This window comes from Balaenoptera borealis (assembly GCF_965194805.1).
Source record: "Balaenoptera borealis genome assembly, chromosome: 2".
Lineage (NCBI taxonomy): Eukaryota > Metazoa > Chordata > Mammalia > Artiodactyla > Balaenopteridae > Balaenoptera > Balaenoptera borealis.
The window spans coordinates 113,348,046-113,362,446 of record NC_138867.1 but is presented as its reverse complement, the minus strand read 5'-3'; the positions used below and the strand labels follow the sequence as shown (position 1 = coordinate 113,362,446).

Here is a 14,401-nt window from a genome sequence, read left to right as displayed (position 1 = left end):
TGCGGAGCACGGGCTCTAGGTGCGCAGGCTTCAGTAGTTGCAGCACGTGGGCTTCAGTAGTTGTGGCATGCGGGCTCTGTAGTTGTGGCTCACGGGCTCTAGAGCGCAGGCTCAGTAGTTGTGGTGCACGGGCTTAGTTGCTCTGTGGCATGTGGGATCTTCCTGGACCAGAGCTCGAACCCGTGTCTGCTGCCTTGGCAGGCGGATTGTTAACCTCTGCGCCACCAGGGAAGTCCCCCAAATGGTGAATTTCTATTCCCATCATTCCTTCTACATTTATTAATTGGGATTTTACTGAAAGGAAGAGCTCTTCCTTCTCCACCTTTTATTTATTTGATCAGTTATCTGTATCAGTATGGATTCTTGGACATTTATTTTATTCTATGGATTGTAATCCATTACTATATTTTGTTACTCATATGTCCCAGATATGGCCATTGGGAGCCTTCAAGTTGACATCCTGTGTGCTTTTGACAAGCCCCTGTCATTTTTTTGGAGCACTTCTTCAGAAAGTGTACTTGTTCTTCCCTAGTCCTGCTATCAGCTATTTCTCTGAGGAGCCTTTGTTCCTTTTATTGAAGAATGGAGTTTAGAAACTAAGACTGTGGGCACAAGATATACTCATTGCTACTGGGTATTTGAGGAAAGTTTTGATGACTCGATGGAGATTGGAAATGAAAGCTGGCTTTCCAAAGTGTCTGAGGGGTACAGCCTGGGAAGGTATCCTGGCTTCCTTTAAGGAGCTAAGCATATACCACATTTGGATGAAGCTGCAGACAGACCTCATCAGGGGACTGGCACCCACACTGAGTACCTGCTACAGATAAAGCCAGCTTGTTAACCACAGATTAAGAGTATACCTCTCTCAGGTGCTGTCAAATTAGCACCATTATTTAAATAGCTTTAAAAATTCCAATAATATTTGAAAGAGGAAAAGCTCCAAAGGCATAGAATGCTGCCTTAGAGCCAAGCCTGGAGAGAAACCTAGTCACTGCCCCACCAGTGCCCGTTCCCTGGGGACCTGGTGCCTCTGGCCAGAATCCAGTGGGGTGGCGTGTGGAGGCACTGTGTAACTGTCCAGTGTGGCTTGTGCACACCACTGGTCAGAGGCCCTGGTACAGGTGTCACATTTTGTGTCAGCAGCAGCATTTTACCCAGTGGTTAAAAGATGCCTGATTTTTACATGTCTTGATTTCCGCCCTTTCTAAATGTCAGCTTCTGAGCAGCTGTTTTTTTCATCAATCATCCTACCCTGCTTGGTGCCAACTGGATACTTGGTCATAACCCAGGTTTCTTCTTCTAAAGAGCTGGCAGACCAAAATAGGTTTATTTTAAGTTTTTCTTATAGTTAGTTTGTCACTCCTTTCCTTCAAAGCTTGCAAAAATGCACAGAAGCAACTTGAACAGAAGTTGTGAGTTTCATTGTCACTAGGGAAGGGTGTTAACTTTATTTTCACCTATGACCTCTGAAATTCTGACTCATTGGAACTTGGAGTGTTTAATCTTTAAATTTTTTATTATGGAAAATTTCAAACGAATTTTGAACGAATGCAGAAAAGTATATTATACCTTCATCATGTTCTCATCACCCAGCTTTAATAATTATTAACCCATGGCCAATCATGTTTTATTTATACATCCATAATCAACCCTTCCCACCCTCAGATTATTTTGAAGTAAATAACAGATATCACATACTTTCATCTGTATATATTTTCATATGTATCTTTAAATAAGTTTCCTTTTAAAAAAAAGCATAACCACAGTATCATTACATTGTGAAAACTAATCATAATTTCTTAATATTGTCAAGCCTAGTCTCTTCAAATTTACATGATTTCATGAAAATTTTTTAGAGAATCAAAAATTGTCCATGCAAAATTGTAAAAATTGGTTCATATGGCTCCTAAATCTTCGTTTTTAGGTTCCTCTTCTGTTTTTTTTCCCCTTGCAGTTTATTTGTTAAAACTAGATCATTTGTCTTCTAGAATTATATATAGAGTAAATTTTGCTGTTTGCATTCTGTGGTGTTGTTTAACTTGTTCCCCTGTCCCCCACATTTCCCGTTAATTGCTAAGTCTAGAGGCTTCATCACATTTAGATTCCATTTTGGGGGGTGCTGAAATCTGCTTCCATAGGGATGCACACAGAAGGCCTGGTTTTCTCTTTGTATGTTAGTGCCATTCATGATCTACTCATAAGGGGTTACAAATTGGTGATAATTCCACCTTTTTCTTTCTTTCTTCATTTTTAGCTGGAATATTTCTATAAAGAGAAACTTATCAAATCTTTGTTTATCTTGAGATATAGTTAGTATAGGAAAGGTGGGATACATGTTTGATTCCTTTTTTATTTACTCTTTTCAAAATAACAAATTGATTCTCTAGTCCCTAAAGATGACCAATGTGTGTGTGTCTTGAGTGTCATTATGAGTTCATAGATTTAAACATTTGATGTGCTTCAGTCGCTGCTGATATTATTCTTGATGCTTATATTGTCTCATATTTGAAGCCCTTGGGAGCCTGTTGTTTTAAAAAATATGTTTACATACTTATTTATTTGGCTGTGCTGGGTCTTAGCTGCGGCATGCGGGATCTTTTAGTTGCAGCATGCAGGCTCTTAGTTGTGACATGTGGGATCTAGTTCCCTGAACAGGAATCGAACCTGGGCCCCCTGCATTGGGAGCATGGAGTCTTAACCGCTGGACCACCAGGGAAGTCCCTGTGGGAGGCTCTTCATCTTAGCTTTCAAGTCCTTTTGCTCCAACCTCAAAGTCTTTGATAGCTTTGATAGATGCTTCAAGCTCGTCTTGCACCTTTCCTGCCCCAACCTGTAATCTGCAATTTTCTGAGGAGTGCTGGTTCCTTTTAGGAGGGAATGGTATTTAGGGCCCCCAGTTTGGGTGCTGGGGATGAAGCTTTAATCTCAGTGTGAATGAAGCTGGGCTGGACAGGGCTATGTGGTCCTTGAACCTTGAAGCATATCTGGTTTCTCCTGTGGTCTCTGCTGAGAATGTTTCTTGCTGTGGAAGATGTCCATTTTGCAGTTGAATGACAGAAACAATCAGTTGAAAATAGTCTAAATTATATTTGATAGATGTGATCTTGTCTCTAATGCTGACTTTTGGTAAAAGGCATTGTGATAATATATTTGCAGGTGACATGACTCACTTGCCTTTCCTGAGAAATGTTGGGTCTTGAGTAATAGTCAAGGGAGGCGCTATCTGGCTGTGTACGCAAATCTGGGATCGGCAGACTAGACCTGGGATCTTGTCCAGTCCACCAGGGCTTCCGGGCTCCCTATGACTGCAGGGCCCCAGGTTCTACCTCACTATCCAGTTCTCTGAAATATATACTCATTGGGATCTCATGGATACTGAATTAAAAGCTGTCTAACTGTTGTATTTACTTAGAAGGGATTTAGTATATGTTTCTTTACTAAGTGAGCCACAAAGTAAGAAGGTGACCATCTCATTAAAAGCTGCTGTTTAGATAGCTGCCTTCATGACAGATGTATCTTTTCCACAGACTTGGAAAATAGCAAAGATGCATCTGTTTCATAAGTACATGGTGGTGCTCTGCGTAATGAATGCCTGTGTAGGCCACTACATTAAGCACAGGGAGAGGATAGTAAAAATTACTTAGCGCTTCTTTTTCCAGCTTTTCTTGCCTGTGTTCTCACTTTATTATGGTGGTGTTTCTTCATTATTCTGGATTCCAGTTGAAGAGAGGTTGTGTTCTGCCCATTGTGGCACAGAAGTTGCTTAAGGGAGATCTGGGGCCCTGACTTTGCCTTCCTACCCCCCTATTCAAACGGGCATTATTATTTTTTTAAATTTGTGTCTCTTGGCATGCTTGTCGCAAGATGAGTTAGCTTCTGATTTTAATACAATTTCTTTTCCTCCAGGAAAAAAAATGCTAAAATCAAGACAGGGTACAAGCGGGAACATATCAACCTGGGCTGTGACGTGGATTTCGACATTGCCGGGCCTTCCATCCGGGGTGCTCTGGTGCTGGGTTACGAGGGCTGGCTGGCTGGCTACCAGATGAATTTTGAGACCGCGAAGTCTCGAGTGACCCAGAGCAACTTTGCAGTTGGCTACAAGACTGATGAGTTCCAGCTTCACACTAATGTGTAAGTGTATGTGAGTGTGTGCGGTCGGGGGATTGTTTACCATGATTTTTTTCTAAGCTCAATTTTTAATCACTGGGAAGTGAGTTTGTTGGAACCAGATGAGCCAAATGGCCTGCTAGTATTGTTCTTGTTTCCCACCTACCCGTTTCCTGAAGTGATGTAGGTTCTTCCTATTCTGTGAACAGTAAATGTTGTCCCTGGTACACACAGAATGGCTGATCACTTACGACAAGGGCATGATGTCAGTCCACAGGAGTGTCCCTTCCCTGCAGCTTTATGGACATTGGAGGGCCTTTCGTTTTAGTTAACAAAATGGGGGTGGGGAGGTGTAGCTCTCTTTCTCTGTATACTGCCTGAGGACCAGCTTGCTGTGCTTTAATGAAATGTAGGCATGGGAGCCAAATTAGGAGTTGATTATCTCAGTTAAATACTGAGTGTGTTCTCTGCATGGCAGAACATTTAAAAGTTTATTAACTGGACAGTATCATGAAGGGAAGAGGAAATTACAGGGTAGGTAAGAGAGAGCCCTTTGTAATCAAACTTGAGGGTTGAAGCAGAGTGCTGATTTAGATTTAAGGGAGACAAATTTCATCCATGAAATCTCTGTAGACATGAAGAACTAATGCATGGTGCAAGCTGGGTACAAATTTACCAAATTTCTCTCTTTCCACTAGAGGTCACTAAAGAAGTGACTTTTAAAATTTAGAGACAAGTAAATGGTATTTGGGTCTAAACTAGTAACATTTCTATAATAAAAATTTTTGAGGAATTTTTATAATTAATAAATTAATATAAGACATTAATATAATAAATTAATAAAATTTGAGTCTTTTAAAACTAAAAAAATCACAAGAAAACTATGGAGATGGACAGCCCAGTGGTCGGGGGAGGGGAACAGGGAGGGTGTCACTTTGAAGGGGTGGCACAGGGGAGTCTGGTAGTGGGACTGTTCTGTATCCTGGCCACACGAGTCTTTGTATTAAAATTCATAGAAATGTATACTGAAAAAGGTCAAAAAAGATATGTAAATTTAAAAAAGGTAACATGCAAAAAAGCCATAGGAAAAATATCACATGCATAGAAGTGTTTTTTAATTGAGAATTTTGGCTGACATGGAAAGTGCTTCCTTGGTTTGGAATTGGGAACTTGCACCAGTTCCAGGAAGAGCAGTGACTTTTAGCTGTTTTACTTACCTGAGTTTCAAGATTTTTAATAAGTGGACATGGTTTATTTTTGGAACTGGCATGGAAACAGCTGACACAGCTAATCTGGGTTGCCCTGGTCTTGCAGAGGCCCAGGTGTGGAACAGATGTTCTCTGTGCTTCATGTAGATGACTTTTTAAAAAAAATTAATTAATGTATTTATTTATTAATTTTTGGCTGCGTTGGGTCTTCGTTGCTGTGCGTGGGCTTTCTCTAGTTGGGGCAAGCGGGAGCTACTCTTCGTTGCGGTGCGCGGGCTTCTCATTGCAGCGGCTTCTCTTGTGGCGGAGCACGGGCTCTAGGTGCGTGGGCTTCAGTAGTTGTGGCACGTGGGCTCCGGTAGTTGTGGCTCACGGGCTCTAGAGCGCAGGCTCAGTAGTTGTGGTGCACGGGCTTAGTTTCTCCGCGGCATGTGGGATCTTCCTGGACCAGGGCTCAAACCCGTCTCCCCTGCATTGGCAGGTGGATTCTTGACCACTGCGCCACCAGGAAGCCCTAGATGATTTTTTTTACGAGTTCCTTTATGGTTTTAAGAGTTCAGTACAGGAAGGCAGTGTTGCTGGTTTTAGAATGTATTGAAAAATCTAATGTTTAAACACATTTAAGCCCAAGGAAATTTCCCCATTTGAGTTATACCACAGTCACTCAAAAATCTATTATTTTTGACAAGCTGCTGTTTTGTAGCATGCTCAGACTTTCTGAAGAAGTCAGGATTCTCTGTGAATCAGGTGGTATCTATGCTCTTCCTGTACTTTCTGGAAGCACAGTGTCTGTCTGGCTGAATTTCAGGGGAAAACTTAATAATTTAGAATGTATTTAATGAGCATCTACTTTAGAGAGAGTGTATTAGTGAAGAGCAGAGTTTGCAATGAAACAGCAACAATTTATTCATGGGTTAGTGAGTTCTAAGCTCTTTGCTGGATTCCAAAGCATATGGGACCTGCCTTAATAGTTTCCAGTGCTATTTCCACTGGAGACACCCAAAATGATGAGGCAGAACTTTGACATTGTTTTTTTTTTTTTTAATTTCTTTATTTTATTTACTTATTTTTGGCTGCATTGGATCTTCGTTGCTGCACGCTGTCTTTCTCTAGTTGCGGTGAGGGGGGGCTACTCTTTGTTGCGGTGCGCGTGCTTCTCATTGCGGTGGCTTCTCTTGTTGCAGAGCACGGGCTCTAGGCGCGTGGGCTTCAGTAGTTGTGGCACACGGGCTCAGTAGTTGTGGCTCGCGGGCTCTAGAGCGCAGGCTCAGTAGTTGTGGCGCGTGGGCTTAGTTGCTCCGCGGCATGTGGGATCTTCCTGGACCAGGGCTCGAACCCATGTCCCCTGCATTGGCAGGTGGATTCTTAACCACTGCGCCACCAGGGAAGCCCCCTGACGTTGTATTTTTATGTTAAAAATGTTAGGGTGGGGAAGGGGATATTCCCAGAGGCTGCGGTCAATACGGTGTGTTTGGAAGACAGGAAGGAGTTTGGCTTGCTGGGTTTCATTCCATTTTTGAAAGACAGAAACATTTTGTAATGTAGCAAGTTGCTCCTTTTCAAATCTCACCAGGACCATAGATGTTGCAGCATGGGTCAATAGTATGCATAGGCCAATGAGCCTGAATAATAGGTTAAGCTCTCTTGTAATTGCTGTTCCTCCTAGGGCCTGGGTCAGTTCTGGCTGTGCACCCTCAGCAGTGGATGCAGCTGCTGGTGCTAAGGGTTATAAGCTGCCTTCTGAGGAACATGAGTGGCCCAGACTTTCTTGCCATTTCTGGCTTTTGTTCTCTCTTTCCGTTTTTATAATAGAGCATTTATAAAAGTAATAACCTTAGCAGCAGAAGAAAGAGATCACTCACAATCCAGAATCCCAGTGCCCTAGTTACTGCTTTTATTTTAAAGATTAATGTGGAAGCAAACTTCAAGTTCCATGCAGCCTGAGTAGTTGACTGAGCTGCCTCTGGGTGTTCCCAGTGATGGTTGAGATAGCCTTTCCCTTCCTCTGAACCTTCCTGACCCTGGTGTCTGTGCCATTCCTATCAGGCTTGCCGTAATTTGGTGCCTGTTTTGTGATCAGTTGAGTCCATTTACAACATGCTTGTCCTCTGTTAGACTTGGTCAGCTCTGCCCAGCTCAGGTCGCCTTCCTGGGCTGCTTGGCATCGGTGCTGTGCTTATTTGCAGAAATGATGGGACAGAGTTTGGTGGCTCCATTTATCAGAAGGTGAATAAGAAGTTGGAGACTGCTGTTAATCTGGCCTGGACAGCAGGAAACAGTAACACTCGCTTCGGAATAGCAGCCAAGTACCAGATCGACCCTGACGCCTGCTTCTCGGTGGGTACCTGTGGAATCATGTATCTCTGAGACCTTACCCTGACCCTTAGGTTGGAATCCTTTTGGACTGATGGAGTTCCATGCTTTGGCTAGAGATCTTCTCACTGTGAAAGGGTTCACAATGAGTAAAACGATCATAGTAATAGTATGTACTATGGCTGCCAGGTACTGTATTGAGACCATTATATGTGGATTACTGTATTTAATTCTTATACAGCCCATTTGAGATAGGTGCCTTTTTTTTTTTTTTTTTAATTATCCCATCCATGTTTTCACAAATGAGGAACTGAAAGCTTAGAGTGGTTGAGTAACTTGCCCAAGTGTAGGCAGGTGGTAGGTGCTGGGCTTTGTGTTTGACCCAGGCTGCCTTGCTGTGGAGCCTCCTTCTCTAACCAGTCCCTGGTCCATGCTGCAGACTGTAAAGGGGGTTACCTTGAGCCTGAAGGTTTTAAATGTTCCTTTCCCCCTCAGTTTTCATTCTCTTGCCCAGCTCCTGTACTTGCATATTAAGAAATCAGGCCCGGCATTGGGTGGTTGGCATCTTATTTTGCAGACCCTGTAGCATAGCTAATGGACCCTTGCGTTGCTGCACAGTTTTTGCATTAAGTCTTGTTGAGCTCATCTCTGTTGTCACAGGGCACTGCCGGTTGTATCCTTTTTGGGGTGGAATGAGGAAATCTCATGTTGCAGGATGGTTTCTGGGCTGACTTGTGTAATTTACAGACAGCCTATTTTAAGTTTCCTGAAATAGGAACTGAATTTGGCTTCCTTAATGTTAGGCACTTTAAAACAAAGGAAAAGGGACCTTATTATTTGGAGGGCATGGGCAAAATTGAACATCTAGATGGGGCACTGACTGCCTGGAGGCCTACCTTCCTGTTTTCTCCTGTGGGAGATGCTGGGTCTAAAAACAGCATGTGAGCAGGAAAACACACACCCTGGTAGCTCTAGCTTTCGCCAGGACTCGGTGTTCTCACAGCTTGAGCTTGCTCTGCTCCTGACCTCTCCTTATTTCCCCAGAAAGGGGTCAGGGAGAGGCCCAGATTTCCCTACAACTCAGGCAGAAGAATAAGGGCAAAATTATTATCGACGCAACTGCTTTACTAATTATTAATCAGCATTCACTAAGTGCTGAGATTTAAGTGATTGGCTAGGTTATTGTTTTGCTCCAAAAATTCAGGCTTGTCAGTGCCAAATTTTTTTGATTTTTGCTTCTCTTTTTCATGAATAAAAAATTCGAACAATGTTCTGCCATTTTAAAAAACGCTTCAAAACCCCATCTGACATTTGGTCTGTTTTTCTTTATCCCAACAAATACAAGAAAGTCTTTTATGTCTCTGGCCATAAATAAAGGTGTCCTCACCTGTTATAACTTAAAAATACAGACCTACTATGTATAAATGGAATTGGGCACACATACTGTAAGGAATCAAATGTAAATAATAACTTCCTTTTACTTGAAAATTGTGTTGTTTCTTTGCGTTACCCTTCTGAGACCTAGTTCCTAAATTTGATATATTTCATATTGAATTTAATGAATCCTATAAACAAAGTGGTCATGAAAAAAGAGAATTTGATACTGAAGTCCAGAGTTGGTTGATTAAAAAGCTCTTATTCAGTTTGGAGACAGAAGCGTGAAGTATTTAACATTTTCACTCTCTTATCTTTCCCTTGACTAGGCTAAAGTGAACAATTCCAGCCTGATAGGGTTAGGATATACTCAGACCCTAAAGCCAGGTATGTGTTGGTTGTGTGAAATTAGTTCACAATGGCACATTTTGTGCCATTAAAAAAGATGTGGTGCTGGTTTGCTGCTTTATGTTATTGCTTATAAAATGACTGTGTAGTACATTGTAAATGAGTGTATATAAAGTTTTATAGTTGATTGTTTGTAAAGGAGTGCAGAGTCATTATAAAACGGTTGGTGAATAGGAGAAGTAGTAAGTAGGAGAAAAAAGGCCAAGGCTAACATGTATTACATTTTTGGTTATTTTCTTCCATTCTTTTTCCCAGTGTGTGCCTAATGCTTGATACTTATTTCCAGCAGGTTCTTAAAACCAGCCTATAAGTCATCCCCATTGTAAAACTGGTTTGTAGGTTTCCTCTGCACAGTTAGCCAGGCCAGTCCATAGTATGTTACAGCTACAGGAAATAATACCACCTTGGGGTTAGTTTGGTCAAACTGGGGCTTTGAACGCTGGAAATCTAAGATTACATGATGGCAGAAATTTCTAGAGAAAATAGCATTCAGTCGTGTGCGTGTGTGTTTGCATTTGTGTGCGTGCTGTGATTGGGAGTGTAAGACCGTGGAGTCTGATTCATGGTTGGGGTTTCGTTTCAAGGGGCTTTTGCTAAAGAAGTTTTCTGCATGGCGCTGATTATAGATTTTGTAGCGGGGATGATGAGAGGATGAAGGAAAGTGGATTTGGGTGAGCCGTGGAATAATCATTATTGTTGTACACGCTCATCCTAGGCTACTAGCCATGAGTCGGGTGGTGCTGAGTAGCAGGGATTGAAGGGCCGTGTGGTTTTGCTGCTGCTGATCACACTCAGCTGCAACAGGTTCTGAATCGGGTGTTGTGTCACCAGTGTGCTTCAGCGATCCTCCATTTGCTAACCTTTCTTCTCTTTTCTTTCCTCCCTCTCTCCTCCTTTCCTCTCCCTGACTTCTCCCCCTGCAGGTATCAAACTGACACTGTCAGCTCTGCTGGATGGCAAGAATGTCAACGCTGGTGGCCACAAGCTTGGTCTAGGACTGGAGTTTCAAGCATAAATGAATACTGTACAATCGTTTAATTTTAAACTATTTTGCAGCATAGCTACCTTCAGAATTTAGTGTACCTTTTAATGTTGTATGTCTGGGATGCAAGTATCGCTAAATATCATGTTAGACTTCCAGGTTAAAGATGATTCAGCTTTAGGGTGTTACCCTTTCAGAGGTACAGAAGAAACCCAATTTCAAAAAAGGTCCTTTCAGCTGTAGACTTGAGGGGGAGCTTGCTGGCCCCTCTAGAGATGTCAGGGTTCTTTTTTACCTAGAAATGGCTGCAAGTGGAAGTTGATAATCTGCAGGCACTTTGTAATTTGTAAATTCGTATTGAGTAAATGAATGAAATTGTGACTTCCTGAGAATTGAACCTTGGTTTCCTACCCTGATTGAGGAGAGGCTGTTTGATGGTGTATACAAACTCATCTGAAAGGGACTTTTTTAGGCAGGGACTTTTTCCACCCCAATCCATCACCTCTTTTACACCAAAAGTAGTCTGCAGGGCGTGGTAGCTGTTTCTTTTGTGCCATTTTGGGGTGGAGAAGGTGGATGTGATGAAGCCAATAATTCAGGACTTAACTGTGTTTTTTCTCATGTTGTGTTTTTTTTGCCCTTGCACCAGAGTATGAAATAGCTTCTAAGAGCTCCAGCTGCAAGCTGGGAAGAGTCTCTGTGACTGTAATCACATGGTGACAACACTCAGAATCTAAATTGAACTTCTGTTGTATTCTCGCCACTCAGTTTATTTTTTAGCAGTTTAATGGGTACATTTTAGAGTCTTCCATTTTGTGTGGAATTAGTTCCTCCCCTTCAAATGCTGTAATTAACATCACTTAAAATAAAACTTGAATAAAATATTGAAACCTTATCCTTCTTTTGTTGTCTTTATTAATAGAAGTGTAAACAAACAGGGCATATGTTTGGTCTTGTTCTTTGGCCCCTTGGTGTGGCTGTGTGTGTGTGTGTGTGATATTTTTAGTTTTCTATTGCTGCATAACAAATTACCACAGATTTAGTGACTTAAAACAACACTTAATTATTTCACAGGTCTGTCGGTCTGAAGTCCAAGCACCGGGTGCCTGGGCTCTCTTAAGTTTCTCACAGTGCTGAAATTAAGATGTCAGCTGGACTGTGTTCTCATCTGAAGTTTGGGGTCCTCTTCCAGGCTCATATGGTTGTGGCAGAATTCACTTACTTGTAGTTGTAAGATAGTGGTTTCTGTTTCCTTGCTGGCCATCAGCTAGGGGCCACTTTCAGCAAACAGAGGCCACCTGCATTCCTTGCCATGTGGTGTCCTCCATCTTCAGAGCTGGAACAGAAAAATTTCACTGTCAAATCCTTCCCTACTTCAAGTCCTCCAGAAGAGCCCGAACACCTTTATAATTTTAAAAAAATTTGTTTTTAAAATTAAGCTATAATTGGCCTATAGCATTATATTAGTTTCAGGTGTACAACATAATGATTTGATGTTTGTATATATTGTGAAATGATCACAATAAGCCCAGTTAACATCCATCACTGTACAGAATTGTTTTTTTCTTGGGATAAGAACTTTTAAGATCTACTCTCTTTGCAACTGTCAAATATATAACACAGTACAATTAATTATGGTCACCATGCTGTACATTACATCCCCATAACTTATTTATTTTATAAGCATTCCAGTCCTTTTAAGGGCTCACCTGATTAGGTCAGGTCCACTGAGGATAATCTCCCATTAAAGTCAACTGTCCACACATCGTAACCTAATCACAGGAGTGATATCCCATCATATTCACAGATTCCTCCCACACTCAAGGGCAGGGGATCATATAAAGGCATGGGTCATTGGATATGGTTTCAGAATTCTGCCATATATAAAAAAATAACGGATTTCAAACGTTTACGAAGTATCAATAGAATAGTAACAACTCTGCATATACATTATCCAGCTTCATCAAATGTAGACATTTTTTTCTATTCAATGATAAATATTTTTAGGCAGAATTCCTTTTTATGGATGTTTGGAAGTGACAATTCCCAACAGGTATCAGATTTACTTACAGCATTTTGTGTAACTGGTCACCCCAAACCTGCTGGCCTCAGTATTTGTTATACTGTCTTCATCAGGTTCATAAGGACCCACAGCTATTTCAAAGTTCACTTTATTAAATGTGTCCAGAGATTTTGGTGCATAATGGTTGTTGGGTACATCCAGTCAGAAGCCAGGTGCAGTATTGGTATTTTGAAATGTACAAAGGGCCCTCTGAGGGACTATTTTCCTCCCATTTACATATTTTCTGGTTGTTGCATGTAGCATGTCAGAGTATTGTGCAAAATGCCTTGAGTTCATGATATCTCACTAGTAAGAGAATTGAAATAATCTGGTATGGGGCCAAAGGAACAAAGTGGACAAAGAAGAGAGGATTGAAGGTGTGTTTATTACAGGAAAAAGGCCTGACTAAGTCTGAATCTCCCAACATGCAGAAGCTAGAACTGAGAGGCTTATTCGTTAAACTGAGTGATGGTTTCTGTACTCACAGAGGGAAAGCTCCAGGGGAACTTGGGAGGACTTTGTACCCTGGCTACCCTGGAAGTTTTGCAATAAGTGCACCATTCAGTCTGTCTGGGCTTGTGGTGGGCTTAAGGAAATGAATAGATGAATGACCTCTTAGTTTTCTTAACAACACAGAGTTTGTGTGTTTTTGAGCGGTCACTAGCGCCAGATAAAATGTTAAGGGAAACCAGATTCAGGAGAACACAGGTTTTTCTCTCTTCAGAGGCAGCTCAACTGTCTCTGGGGGATAGCAGCGATCCTCTGAGGAAATCATGGAGACCAGAGTGGTGAAGCTGTGGGGTAAAATAAATGTCTTGCTTCATGCCATGCTGATTTTCCTGCAAATCAATCAAATGTAATTTTACGAGCTGAAGCGTATAGACATTAAGAAAACATTCACGGGCTCGCGCCCGTCTCTGGAGCTCATTTAAGCGGCCCTCTTTAAAAAAAAGAAAACATTCACGGAACACACAGACCAAAGCATTGTGGCTAGGGCCCTAAGGGAACTTCCTGGAAGTTTCTAAATTTGCATTTTCATATTCTGGGGGGTTTAAGTTAACAAAATTTAAAAGAAGCTTATTGTAGGAAATGTGGAAGCTGTTTGCACACCTCCTTCCTAGCCCACTTCCCTGCTTTTCCTTCATAATACCTTTACCATTGTATATAGTATGTATTTTACACTATAGTCTCCCTCACAGAAAAATAAATTCCACAAAGGTGGGGAGTTTGTTTTGTTCAGTGCTGTATATTGAAATATGGAGAGGTACTAAGTATTTGTTGAAGTAATAAATGATTACGGGGAAATGTTAAAAATAGAACACTTACCTAAAATTCCACCACCCACTCAACATTTATTTCCTTTGCCTTTTTTTTGTTTATTTATTTTTGGTTGCATTGGGTCTTTGTTGCTGCACGCGGGCTTTCTCTAATTGCGGCGAGCAGGGGCTACTCCGTTGTGGTGCTCAGGCTTCTCATTGCGGTGGCTTCTCTTGTGGAGCACAGGCTCCCTGCGCGTGGGCTTCAGTATTTGTGGCTCATGGGCTCTAGAACGCGGGCTCTAGAACGCAGGCTCAGTAGCTGTTGGCACAGGGGTTTAGTTGCTCCGCGGCATGTGGGATTTTCCCGGACCAGGGCTCGAAACTGTGTACCCTACATTGGCAGGCGGATTCTTAACCACTACGCCACCAGGGAAGCCCTCCTTTGCCTTTGGGAGGGGGAGGGCAGTTACTTCTCTTTTGGGATCAGTCTATTACACAGCTGGATATTCCTTCTAAAAATGTTCTAAAAGTTATTAGCTGTATAGTAGCCCATCACGTGGGAAGAAGGGGCTCGTTGTGACTCTCTTCACACCTTACACAATACATCCTTAGCTTGCAGCCGAGTTTCTCGTGCTTCCCTTTGCCCCAACTCCCGCTATCCCTCTCGCTCATTCCCGCTCCAAGA

The 14,401-nt window shown here is 42.0% G+C and overlaps 1 protein-coding gene and 2 long non-coding RNA genes across 3 annotated transcripts in view; 1 reads left to right on the top strand and 2 right to left on the bottom strand.

The window, feature by feature from the left end:
- The window catches only part of VDAC1 (voltage dependent anion channel 1), a 24,991-nt gene extending 13,701 nt beyond the window's left edge, over positions 1–11,290 (top strand). The window contains exons 6-9 of the mRNA XM_082378998.1: positions 3,907–4,134; positions 7,505–7,655; positions 9,335–9,392; positions 10,337–11,290. Of these exons, the coding sequence (XP_082235124.1) occupies positions 3,907–4,134; positions 7,505–7,655; positions 9,335–9,392; positions 10,337–10,428 (529 nt within the window). The 3' untranslated portion in view covers positions 10,429–11,290. The remainder of the gene's footprint in view (positions 1–3,906; positions 4,135–7,504; positions 7,656–9,334; positions 9,393–10,336) is intronic.
- The window catches only part of LOC309622826, a 377,150-nt gene that overhangs the window by 252,176 nt on the left and 110,573 nt on the right, over positions 1–14,401 (bottom strand). The window lies entirely within an intron of this gene.
- On the bottom strand, positions 10,484–14,401 carry LOC309622828. The gene is made up of 2 exons (XR_014241158.1): positions 13,784–14,401; positions 10,484–12,269 (listed from the first exon to the last, which is right to left on the bottom strand). It is a non-coding gene; the product is annotated as an uncharacterized lncRNA (long non-coding RNA).